This window comes from Ammospiza nelsoni, chromosome 19 (assembly GCF_027579445.1).
Source record: "Ammospiza nelsoni isolate bAmmNel1 chromosome 19, bAmmNel1.pri, whole genome shotgun sequence".
NCBI classification, from domain to species: domain Eukaryota; kingdom Metazoa; phylum Chordata; class Aves; order Passeriformes; family Passerellidae; genus Ammospiza; species Ammospiza nelsoni.
In genome coordinates this window covers 7,934,660-7,947,331 of record NC_080651.1, presented here as the reverse complement: position 1 = coordinate 7,947,331, position 12,672 = coordinate 7,934,660, and the positions used below count along the sequence as shown (strand labels likewise).

Here is a 12,672-nt window from a genome sequence, read left to right as displayed (position 1 = left end):
CATGAAAGGTGAGGATTTGAGAAGAGTAGGAGGGAGGCAAAGCTGAACTGAGTCTGAAGCTCAGCAATTTCAGACTTCCATGTCATCCTTAATAGATATCTTCAAGCACAGCTGAAAAGGGAATTGTGTCCTTTGGCCTTTTGATGTTTTTTGAATATTGAGTGATAGCTGCAGGGCCAGCTGGCACTGGGTGAGCTGTGGAGGCAGCCCAGTGCCCTGCTGGGTGTGCCTGTGGGGCCCTGCAGCAGCCATGCTGCCAGGAAATTCACTTGGATGGGGAGAGATGGAAATCCCTGTGGAATTATTTGTACTTGGAACAGTTGCAAATGTTTCCTTTCCTGTTTTTCCACCGAGGGGCAGTGTTCTCCTCCATGGAGCTGTAATGTCTGTGACAGCTAACAAGTGTTGCTGTTACTGTAAATCCAAAGTGTAGCCAAAAGGGAGGCCTTTGACTATAACTTGCTTACACTTTTGAGTAATTTAATTTTGTTTTGAACCTGCAGAGTGCTGTAGTTGTGCCTGCTCAGTTTCATGGAGACATCAGAGACCTGCAAACATGTTTAAATAGATTCCCCATGCTCTTTATATATGGCTAGGGCTTTTCCAAGGTCTGAATCTGACCATAGGCAGGAAGTAAATAACTTAAAATGTATGAATGAGAAAAAGAAAATGCAATTAAATTCATCAGTCAATTATAGTTATTTCAAGCCCTGAAGATGGATGGATGGATGGATGGATGGATGGATGGATGGATGGATGGATGGATAGTTGATTGTTTTTTTTTTTTTTGGCTGGTGTTTTGCCTTTTTGTGCATATTGTGAATGAACTACCTAGAGCTTATACCTTGAATAATGGAGCCAGGTTCTGTGGCTCCATTGTGTTCCCTTGTTGCTGGTGCATCCTTTGATTTGGCCTCATTGTGCACTTGGATAGTGCCAGAACCAAAACCTGCAGAAGGGTCAGTTGGTGTCAGTTGTGGGTGGAATCAGAGACACAAAGTGGGGAATGATGTAAAAATTCTTTGGTCAATTGTTGATGGGGGGAGTGGAATTTGGAGCCTGCCTCAAATAACCCTGTTGGGAAGATATTTGTTTTATATTTGTCTGAGGCTTTTCTCTCAACTCCAGGGAATCTGCCCTCCTTGTTTTGATGAAGGGGCACCTCTCTACCTGTTCAGCCCTAGTTCCTCACTGGAGGGGAAGCCAATACAAAGTGCTGGTGGCACTGCAGCTTTCCTTTTTTGCCAAGGAGCAACTCACAATAAGCTAAGTTCTAACATTGTGATGTCAACCTCCTGCTTGGTGAGATAGACAAGTTTTATGCACCTGTTTGCAGGAAAAGGTGTGCCAGGAGGAGGAGAATATTTAAGCCTCATCAGTCACCTGGAAGCATTCTTCCAGAGCAGACTCCTGGCCCATGGAATTCATGTTACTGAGCATCTGTAAGCTATTCAAAAATACTGTTCTTGCAGCAAAAAACAGAATCCTTCTCTTTAAAAGCAGATTTAGATATACAGATGGGATATAGGAGACAGTTGTATCCTGTAACTGCATTTTGAAGTGCTTCAGGCACTCAAGGGAAACTGGAGATTCACAGCTGGGTAGAACTAACTGCTCTTCCAGAAATCAAAGCTGGATGGATGCTCAGGCTCTGGAACAGGACAGGTTTGAGTGGCCACAATCCCTTTACCTGAGCAGTCACCAGCTGGAAACAAGCACAGGGGCCTTAAGTGCCTTAAAAGCACTTTAGAAACAAAACCTTCTGCTTTGAAGGGACAAGAAATAGGCAACAAAATCGGTTGTTTAACAGTGATGTTAAAACAGTGAAATCCACAGCCTGGATGAGTTCTTTGTGGCCTTTCCTCAGCTGCTGGAGCCCTTGGTACAAACTGAAGGAGCTTTGGGCTTGGGGAAGGACAGGGTTAACAGGGTGCAGGTTGCTGGAGCTCTGGCCAGCAGCTGGCTCTGGTTACAGCCTTGATGCAGTAACAAGATACAAGCTTTCAGAGCTCAGTAAATGGACCAGCCCTGCTGGAAAATGAAAAATGAACCTTAAAATATTGACCTTGTGCTCCAAGCCTCACCTGAGGGGTTCTGGGCTTCATACTGGGGAGCTGGATGAATAAAAGGTTGCAAATGTTGATCAAGGACAGAGCCCAGCCCTGCAGCTTGGCTCCTGGAGCTTTCCCAGAGGGAAATCATTAACTCTTGAGCCTTAATTGTTGTATCAGGACCAGCCAGTGCAGAAAGCTCAGAAATTTGCCACTCCCTTGGCAGGTGAATACCTGCCACATGGTAGCAGTTTTTCACAACAGGTGGCTACTTTGATGTTTTCCTTTCCTGGTTTTGTTTTGAGGGTCCCCTCTGCATCCTCGAGGTGTTGTGTGGAGAGGCAGCCAAACTGGGATCTCTCAGAGCAGATTTTCAGAGGAATACTGTGCCTCTAATCATGTCTAGGTACCTCCTCTTGGTAATCATCAGCTCTTTATTATGTTTAGCTTTTATTGATCCAGCATACCTGTAAAGTAATTCTCCTGTCTTATGGTGTGTAGGTGTGTGCTAATACTTAGAGGCTTTTTACTGCGGTGGTTTTTTATCTTGCCTACCCATTGACCTGTTTGTTTAAATACCAAAATTATCTTGATTTAAAGTAAAAGTGGTAAGTGCTGAGAACCAGTAAATGGGTGTGTGTGTGTGCAGTAATGTAATCCCTGAAATTAACTCTTACTTTGATATGGCATATTAATTTTTCTGAATTCAGCATACATTCATCAAGCCAGCTTCTCAAAAAATGCTTGAGCCTACTCATTAACTTTAATCTCAGGTGTAATTATTTTGCTCCAAAGAAGGGGAAAAGTATGTTTGGAGAAAGCTCTGTCCTTAAGTTAACATCCTTGCATTATGCATGGCTGTGAGCATACCTCTGTAAACACTTTCAAAGCATGAACTGTGCAGTTCCCAGGGTTGGGGTCAAGGTTAGAACTCCTATGGTTTGTTTCCTCTCTCACTGCTTTGCCTGGAAGCACAGCCTGAAGGTGCCAGTGATAAGCACTGCAGTCTCAGATTCTTTTTGTGTGTTTCAGCTTCCTTTTAATATAATTGTGTAAAATGCTGTCTGTACTTCCAACTCTGTGTGGCTTTCCCTTGTTTTAGGTTTATAGATGTTTTTTCAGAGCTCTAGAGAGAGAACCAGAGAGTTTTGCAGAGAGTTTAGAGGGCAGTAGAGGTAACTCAGCTGCACCGCTACAGTGAGTGCCCAGACATGAAACCAGCTGATCCCTGGTTCCCATTTTATCTGGGTGAACCTTGGTTATTGCCAGAGAATATCACAGGCACTCAAAGCTGTTCTGCATGCAGGAAGCAAAACAACATTTGGTATCTGGGATTATTTTGCTCCTTGCCACACGTACTCCTGTCTCCAGCTCTGTCTGAGAGGGAGACAGATCCCAGCCTTGTGGGGCTCTGAAGCTGGAACACCTCCTGGAGAGCTCCTGGCTTCCCTCCAGCTCTGGAGCTGTTTGGAAGATGAGACATGTCCTTGGACATGCTTGTTCCTTCCTCCCCGCCGGGCATACAAGTTGCAGCAGACTCTTCACTCCCTGCAGTGCTGAATACCAGGGATTATTGACACAGGTGTGGCTTGCCTTCCTCCAAAGAAGAGCCAGGCTTGTTCTGTTTGTCTTTAAACTTGAAGAAAAGTCCTTTCTGGAGCTGCTTCCCCTTGCATATTTCACCTGATAAAGGTCTGAGTTGTTCAAGTCCAGCTCTGTAGCTGCAATTATTTCTGGCTGCTGTTCTGAGTGTGCAGGTCTGTGCATGTCACAGTGAGGGGCTGAGCAGTCAGCACAGATGGAGCATTGCCTCAAATACCAGCACAGAGCTGAAAATAGCTCCTTCCAGCTGCCCTGTTCTGGGTACAGAAGCAGCAAAGTCTGGATAAACTCTGTGGGATCTATTCATGAAGGAGTGAATTTCTCACTGAGGATACTTGCTATTACACCTTGCCTCTACTCCAAACCATGAAGAATTTTTAGTGCTGTGTTCTAAGGGAGAAAGTTTGTGCAAGAAGTTAATTTTGTAAGCTCTCCTGAGCCTTTCCTTTGCTTCTCAGAATTTTCACAGCCCACCTTCACCTTCTGCTTGATTCTGCACTGCAACAAGCTGTAAAAAATAAAATCACCGAAGTACCTTGACACCTCCAGCCTTGTCATGTCTTGCTGGTACTTGACCAATGAGTTTCTATTTCATTGTAGTAAGCAAAACTCACTTGAAGGAGTTTTTGGGCTGTGCAGAGCAGGAGCTGTTGTGCTCCTGGGGCAGCTTTGGGACCAGGCTCCACTGGGATGCAGGTGTTATGCATTGTAGCTCCACATGGAAAGCAAAAGTTCTGGCACACAGTTCCTTAACTGGACGTTATTCCTAACAAATAATCTTTGTCAAATACTCAGATAGCATTTGTCAGGTGAATGGAGTCAAGTTTCAAAGAAGCTATTTAAAGGATTTATGCTATGAATGCTTCCTTTCTAAAGCACTTTCTCACTGAAATGTTTTGCCAGGTCTTGGTTGGGATTTTTCAGTGGGTTTTTTTATCTTTTTCATTTCATTGAAGAATGTGTATTTTTAGATGTAATTTAGCTGGAAAAGTAAAAGGCAGTGTCAGCTATGCACATTTTGATAGGGAATGTCTCAGGAGCTGACTGTTTGATTTGTTCTTCCTTCCCTTTCTCTCTGTGACTGTATCTCCAAACAGATTTGTAAAGCCTGTATATAAGTGTCACTGAAGGGTGGATGTATCAGGCTTTTTTCCTATGGAGGTTTATTTCTGAGCTGTTGGATTTCTCTTGGTATCTAGATCATGGTCCCTGCAGGTTTTTAGTTAAATTTCTTATGCTGAACTGGGCACTTTGCCTGGAGCTGTGTAGCAGAGCTGGCAAACAGGATATGGCTGTAGGAAATGTGCTTGTTTCAAGCTTTCTCTTGGGATTCTCCTCTCTCACAATACAAGAAAAAAAAAAAAAAAAAAAAAGGGGTGGGGGGGAGGAGGAATAAAAGCATTGTACTCCTGTTGCCTGGCTCTCTCTTCCCCAGACTCTAAATGCACTTGACATGCACTCTGCTTGCTGCCTTCAGCCTGGGTGCACACCAACATCAGGCAGATCTGGGGACAAGAAGTGAAATCATGTCATGCACTTTTAATATTAAATGAGACATTTCTGGTGTTCTGTTCCCATGAGCACTTCTGATCTTTGTAGAGGAAAAGCAAGAACATAATTGCTACCATGTTCCTTTAAAAATAAGAAATGAAAGGGGAGAGAAAAAAAAGGAACAGCGCAGGGTTTGGGGTTGTCTTTCTCCTGCTGCCTGCATGATGTAGACATTCCACCTGCTTGCCCTGGCAAGGCCATCATCACTTGGCTTAGAAAACTCTTTTGACATTTTCTGCTAAGTTATACTTTCTTTCCATCATACTCAGCCAAGTGAGGCTGTTTGTGTTTTGGGACTACAGGAGATATTCTGAATTGTAGAGAGGAGGGAAAATTACAAAAACTTACTGCTGGCACTTGCTCAGATTCAAGAAATCCACTGTAACAGCTGTTACAGCAGCAGATCCCCTGGCTACTGTACTGAAAAATTCTCTGCAATATCTTCAAACTAATACACTGCTTGACAGTGATGTCACTGGTCTGTACATTTTGTGGCTGCCAGTTTAAATTTGCATTAAAGTTATGTGCAGACAATCATGTGAAGTAGTGGGGAGGGAGAAGAAATTCTGCAACACAAGAGCATTTGCTGCAAAAAAATATTGAAGGGGAGGTATTGTCTGAACTAGTTGCTTTTAATATTTCCTGGAAGTCAGTGAGAGAATGAAGCTGCAGGATTCAGTTGGCTGAAAGTTTGGGAATGCAACTGAGCAGTGCCAAACCTGGCATCAACTTCACCATTTCTTAAAATTTGCATTTTTGTTAAAGCCATCAAGGTCTGGTTTTGTGTCTTCTGCCTCCCTCTTGAACCATTTCTCCTGGAAGCTTGAAGTGCACCTGCACTGACATGTGCACCTGCTTCTGCATGAATTGCCTGAGTTTGTACCTTGTGGTCACAGTTAATGCCAGCAGTTCTGTTGGATGTGAGCACTGAGCTGGATTTATGGGTCTGGTTTCAGCAAGGATTTAGTGAGCATTGTTTAAAGTCAGTCCATTCCTTCCATTAAATAAAGCTGTTCTGGGCAAGCCTGTCCAAACTGGAATTCATCACTCTCAGATTCATATTGTTTTGCTTCCTTCCTTTAATCTCTGTTCCGTGCTGTGAGGATTGTGTTGGGTTGTTTTGATTTTCCTTGGAGCTTGAGCAGACACTGTTTTTGATGTAACTGGATGGAGACACTGTAGGACTGAAAAGATGTCACCCCAGTGAGGTGAAAGCTTCAGGCAGAATGCAGCACTTCCCTTTTGTGTGTGCACACACCCTCCCTTCATCCTGCTCCTCTTTAGCTGATGGTGATAGACAAAACTGAACCAGCACTTGGTGCTCATGAGCCAGGCTCTTGCAGGCACTCATCTTGTCCAGGGCTTGAAAAAAGCCATTTGTCTTGGGAAAGTGGAAAAAATGAAAAATCTTTTCCTGTACTCAAACAGGATTAGTACCACCATAAATGCTGTCTGCTCTCAGTGAGGTGTTGTGCACAATTGTTCTTGGAAGCACAGAAGAAAAAGGTGGAGTTTGGGGTTTTTTAATACTTTGTCCATAGCAGCTTGTGCTCTCAGTCTGCTCTTTATCAGTCTCCAGTTCAGGGGGAAGGAGTCTCCCTGCTACCTGTTTTTGTGTTTTGTCTTGTTCCAGCTTGGCTCTGCAGCACCATGGCATCCCTTGACTCCTTTCAGTGCTGGCTTTGGGCCCTTCAGCTGTTGATCTTGTGAGATCAGGGCTGCACAGTAGATGGCAGCCAGAAAATCAACTTGCTGAGTGCATGATAAAGCACAGTACAGCTTTTTTTTTCTTTTTTTTTTTTCAAACTCAGTCAAGCAATAAGTGAATTTAGAGTTGCTTCTGTACAGATTTTCAGGGGTTTGGTTTGTGAAAACTCTGTGGTACAGGTGTCACTAGCAAAGTCTTAACCTTGTTTTTTGGAAAGGCCTCAGAATTCAAATGGAAATGAACTCTTTAAGTGATGTCTTTAGCTCTGGGATGCTTGAAATCTCTAATAATTTCATACATTCACTCTGATGGGGAGTTTTGACAAAAATCCCTCCTGCTGGACCCACTCACCTGCTTGATTTTATGCTCCATGTGAGATACTGATACATAACCCAGTGGGTATTGGTGATGTAATCAACAGAGAGATCACCTTTGCCTAAGTGGATTTAGGTAACTACCCTATATAAAATTCAGTTAACTTCAAATTTTCCATTGTTTAAATGCTTTGGAATTCCTTTAGAAATCTCTCATCCACGCATAAATATTTCTTCTCTTTCATAACCAAAAGGTAGCAACTTTCCAGTATTTATTGTACCTTATTTTTCCACTTGGTGATTCTCCATTTCATTCCACTTAATGTATTAGATAAGATCTGCAGATTTGTGGGTTTTATGCTGTCTTTCCTAATCAGTTCATTGTACTCATCGTGTGTCTCAAACTTAAATTAGCCTAAGGGAGTGTAGAACAGTTCTGGTGTGCTTTTTCCATTGGAAGTTTTTAGAAGGTTCTGGATCTTCAGTGGATACTCAGTGGTTTGAACAAGGCTTCTTAAAATTTCCATCTGCCAAACTTTCATCAAGTTGTTGATGCTTGCCTCGTAGTTTTCAACAGCAAACTGAGCAAATATGAACAAGCACTGGAGAAGTTGGTCATCCATGTGTATTTTGAAAGCATTTAAGAGGTTTGAAAGCAGCCCAAGTTAATGAAAAGCTGTGTTGATGTCTCCGGCTCAGGATGGAGCAGTGGGTGGAGGTATGAAGGAACTCATCACTAAGCAAAATTCCTGTCCCTGGGCAGTGAGGTGTGGCTGCAATCCAGGGCTGGACGTGTTTGCTGTTGCTTGGAGTAGCTCTGGGCTCTCTGATGTCTTGGCTGGGCCTGTGGGGACTGGACTTGGTGGGGGGTGGGAAAGTGTGGGCCAGGGCAAAACAGTGGAGCCTGAGAGGACTGGCTTCATTTAGCCTCTCACAAATGGGACAGACTTAAAGGATGCAAATTAAAGAAGAAAATTCTCATTAAAGCAAACGTACTGATGATTCTGGAAGTTCATAGAACATGCTGTTTAACACAGCTGACATTTCAGAGATCCTTGTCTAATATAAAACATGGCAGGGGGGGTTTGGCCATCAGATTCTCTCTGAGCACATGAGTTATTGTTTCCTGAGAGCTGTGTGCTTATGCTTGGTACTAACTCCTGGCATACAAGAGACTTGAAAATGAGCTTCTGGACAAGTCAGAAATGCAGCACAGCCCCTTGCAAGGCTGTTAGAGCCCAAATAAGAGAACAGCCTTTTTGGGGCCATGTGTAATGCACCTGAATTTGGCTGTGCCACTGGGTTGCTTAAGTGCCTGCTTGGCAATCTTGCTGTTTTGGGGAATTATTTCTCTTGCAAGAAGTGAGCAGAAGGAGATGGGAAGCATAATGGAGTAATAAATGGTATGAGGGTAAGAGGAAGGATCAGGAGGTGCTCAGGGACACAGCCTTGTCTCTTCCATTTCCTCTTCAGTTCCACTTAAAACTTACAAGAGAGGTAAGAGTGCAGAATGGAGTTTAGTCAAGGTTAGAGCTAAAGCACTTCCCTCCTTTCACCTCAACAAACATTTGCTTGTCTCAAACCAAGGTGAGAAATAGTTTTAATTACCCATCTAGCAAGTTCCCCCCTGAAAGGGAAGGAGCAGCCTCCTGACAATGTATTTACTGCTGGTGAGTCACTGTATGGCCTGGACAGATGTTACACCTCTGTGAGCTTCTCCAGCCTCTGTGCTCGTGTGGATTTGTCCTCACAGCCCATCAGTTACCACAGAGTTGCTCCCACTTCCCCAGTGGTGAGCTGAAGCTCAGTCTGTGAGCTCCCCATCCATGTAGGTTTGTGGAGAACACAGTCTGGATTCCCTGGGTTCCTGTCCAGTCCTATTGCTTTGGCATAATTTTTTGCTTTGAAATGTCATGTTCCTGTTGAAATTTTTCCCTGTGCTGCTGGGAGGAGAGCTGTTGATGCACACACCAAAGGCATTGTCTCACAGGGGTTGGAGCTGTGACACTCAGCCCATCTCAGAGGGGCCTGGGGCCAGCTGGCCAGGGAGAAGATGTGTGTTCCTCTGTGTACTTCTTTCTTTTTCTAAAATAGCTTTAGCCTTGTATTTTTGTGATCCAAGTGTACTAATGCAGAAATAGTGCTTTCTTCTTTTTTTTTTTTTTCTTTTTTTTTGTCTTCCATGAATGGCTATAAAAAATGCCCTGTAGCAGTTAGTGCCACACAAAGAATTTGTTTTTCTGCTTCCAGAGGGCTTTGGCTTCTCTGAAAATGGGTCATGTTCAGAGTGAGTTTGGCACAGGCTGTTCCCACATCTGGCTTGGTGACCTCACTGCTCTCTCCTCACCTGATGCACCTCTCACCTGGCTGGAAATGGAGAAAAGGAGAGGGTCAGGGAGCTGTTACCAAGGAGGCAGCATTCTGTCAGTGTCAGGTTCAATGAATGGCTTCAGTGTTTGCAGGCACTGAGGAATTTTGGACAACAGTCCAGCGAGTCACAAAAGGTCTTTGGGAGGGAGGCAGAGGGAGAGGGCAGTGTTGGGATACAGCTGGTACTGTTTCAGAAACTTTATTTGTGCTGAGCTTGGTATCACTTGTGACTCTCCTGGGATCTCCCAGAAGCACCAAAATATTTGGGTGTTGGTCTCAGTATGCTGAAACCATATTTAAGAATGTCTTATCCTACATAATGCCTCCTGCTCAGCACTCTGCTGCAAACATCTGCAAATGAGATATCCTTCATTTCTTTGAGCAGGCAAGGATTAGCTGTGTGGCCATCTCCAGGCCAGTGCAGGTGGCTCTTGAGTCCCTGGTTGGGCAGGTTGGCTGTGTCACTCCTGGAGAGCTGCCAGTGGGATCATCCTTCTGAAATGGGAGCACAGGATCTGCATCTCCAGCACCCCCTGGCAGTTGGGTTTGGTTTGGTTTGGTTTGGTTTGGAGAGGGTTTGTCAGCCAAAGCCCTGCATGGCACAGGGGCACAGATGAATTTAGGCATAATTTTGGCATAATTTTTTTGCTTTGAAATGTCATGTTCCTGTTGAAATTTTTCCCTGTGCTGCTGGGATGAGAGCTGTTGATGCACACACCAAAGGCATTGTCTCACAGGGGTTGGAGCTGTGACACTCAGCCCATCTCAGGGGTTTGGTTTGGTTTGGTTTGGTTTGGTTTGGTTTGGTTTGGTTTGGTTTGGTTTGGTTTGGTTTGGTTTGGTTTGGAGAGGGTTTGTCAGCCAAAGCCCTGCATGGCCCAGGGGCACAGATGAATTTAGCATCACACATCTCTCCAGCCTGGGAGCCTGCAGAGCTCTGGGAGCCTCCCAGAGCCTGGGGAGGCTGATGAGGAGCTGATCCCTGAGCTCTGGGCTGTGGCCACACTGCTCTGGGAATGCACCAGGCTGGTCCTGCTCAGCTGCACAGAGCTCTGGTTGGCATTCCCAGGACTAAAGGAATCTCCTGTGGGCTGGATCCAGCCTGTGTTCACCTAACTGTGCTCTAAAACACTGATGGTGACTGGCCTTGCTTGGTGCCCAGGGCCAGTCACCAGAAATGAAAAATCCATGCTTTGATCTTTTCTGAGGAAAGGCTTTGTGTACAGCAGTTTCTGTGGAATTCCAGGAGTTCAGTGTCCAAGACAAAGCCTTAATTCTTTCATTAAATTTACCTCTGCAAAGAAATGGAGCATCCTGTTAGACTTCGACTTTCCATGGTCCAGACATTGTCCTCTTACCTAATAAATTGGATTTCATTCTTAATTTTTATTCTCTTGTCTCAGAAAAAAAGTTGTACATTTCTAAATAAGCAGCATAGCTTTTTAGGTTGGAGGCATAACTTGACCAAAATCTGTTTCTTCCTCCTTTTTTGCAGGAATTCTCAGAAGTGGAGAAAAGAGATCCTCAGGAGCTAGTTGGTAAGTTCACTCAAAAGTATTTATTCACAAGTTTTTATTCAAGCTAGACCTTGTAAGTCCCACTTGTAAAAAGCATCTCTGCCCTGGCAATGCTATAATTTACTGCATGAATATTTTCAGTGAACTTTTCTTCTGGGAGAAAGGCTTCATACCTAAAAATATGAAAACAATTTCATGTTTAAAACATGTATGTAAAGGGCAGTGTTGGTGTTTTTCTAGATGAGCTTAAAACCAAGTGTAGCTTTGTCTAGACAGAGCCAGTGGAGCCAGGAGTGATGACTTTGTTCTGTAGCTTCCAAAACTCACTAAAAGTATCCCCATTTAAATGTGAGCCACTCACAGATTTACAGCTGCTGTGCTGCATAGTACTCTATGTTTTCTAATAGTTACTAAAACTTGATTTTTGTGACATCTCATTTAGTCATTGCACCATTATTAGATTTGGAAAGTCCAGGGTTGGCAGCTTTAAATACAATCCTCTGCACAGAAACTGCATTTTATATTGTATTTCTGACTGTCTTGCACTGATCCTCTGTTTCCGAGGTTACTCCTGCAGTTGTGTGGTATCACATAATAATATCATTAAAAACAAATGGTTTGGAAGTTGCTTCATCTCTCAAATCAGTTTGATATTTCAGTCATAAAATGAGGTAAATATAAATTAAGACGGTAAATACTCAGGTCAGCTGTGACTCCTACAGCAGCCATCACTGAAGTCTGGCATTTATAAGTCCTTTTTAGTTGGCCTGCCCATACTTTGCAATGCTGTCTATTGGATTTTCTGCCTTTAAAGGGCAAAACTGCTTCAACCAGTCTCATCATTAAATGCAACAGAAATCTTTCTCCCATCTACTCATCCTCCTCTAAATGCACCCTGGAGACATGGATGAGACAACAGGATTTGGGGTAAAAACTACAGCACATTCTCTAGAAGCCAACTGCTCTTTTCCTGTGTTTTACATGTGGGTGAAGCTGTGCAGTTGTGAAGAATGTAGTGGGAAGTCCTTTCTTAATGAAGATGTGAGGCTCAGGTTACAATTCTGTTTGTCCCCTTTTCCCACAGTGACTGCCCAGACTGCATTTCTTTGTCTCACCATGGCCCAGACTTGCACATGGCTTCAAAAGCAGCACAGGGAGCACTTGGTAGTGTCACAGCTCATGGGTGAGCAGTGTTGGAGAGTCTGAGACCTGGACTGAGGTCTCTGCAATCTTATCTTTAATATTCTTTCCAAACAGCAGTGTGCAGGCTGGCTTTGTGCAGAGCCAGGTTATTAGAGGTCAGCATACTTGCCATGCTGGATTCTGTAGGTCTGTTCCATTAGACCATATCTTATCTAGTTGAAAAGGAACTGTTGCAAGAGACTTACAGTTGGAGTAATGTAAAAACCACTCCCTTTCTGAAAACTTGGACTTTCACAGTTAAAATTCTTTCATGGAAAAAGGTGCAAGATTTTCTGACACAAAGTCAGTAACTGCTCCAGTGTGGACCCCTCAAGTTTTGTCTGTCAGTCTGTGGAAATCAAGGTCCTCCTTGGACT

At 43.8% G+C, this 12,672-nt stretch overlaps 1 protein-coding gene across 2 annotated transcripts in view; it reads left to right on the top strand.

Moving 5' to 3' along the window:
* Positions 1-12,672, top strand: part of SAP30BP (SAP30 binding protein) — a 29,350-nt gene that overhangs the window by 5,092 nt on the left and 11,586 nt on the right. For both annotated transcript variants that reach the window (XM_059485621.1, XM_059485620.1), the window contains one exon: positions 11,092-11,134. In XM_059485621.1, the coding sequence (XP_059341604.1) occupies positions 11,092-11,134 (43 nt within the window). The remainder of the gene's footprint in view (positions 1-11,091; positions 11,135-12,672) is intronic.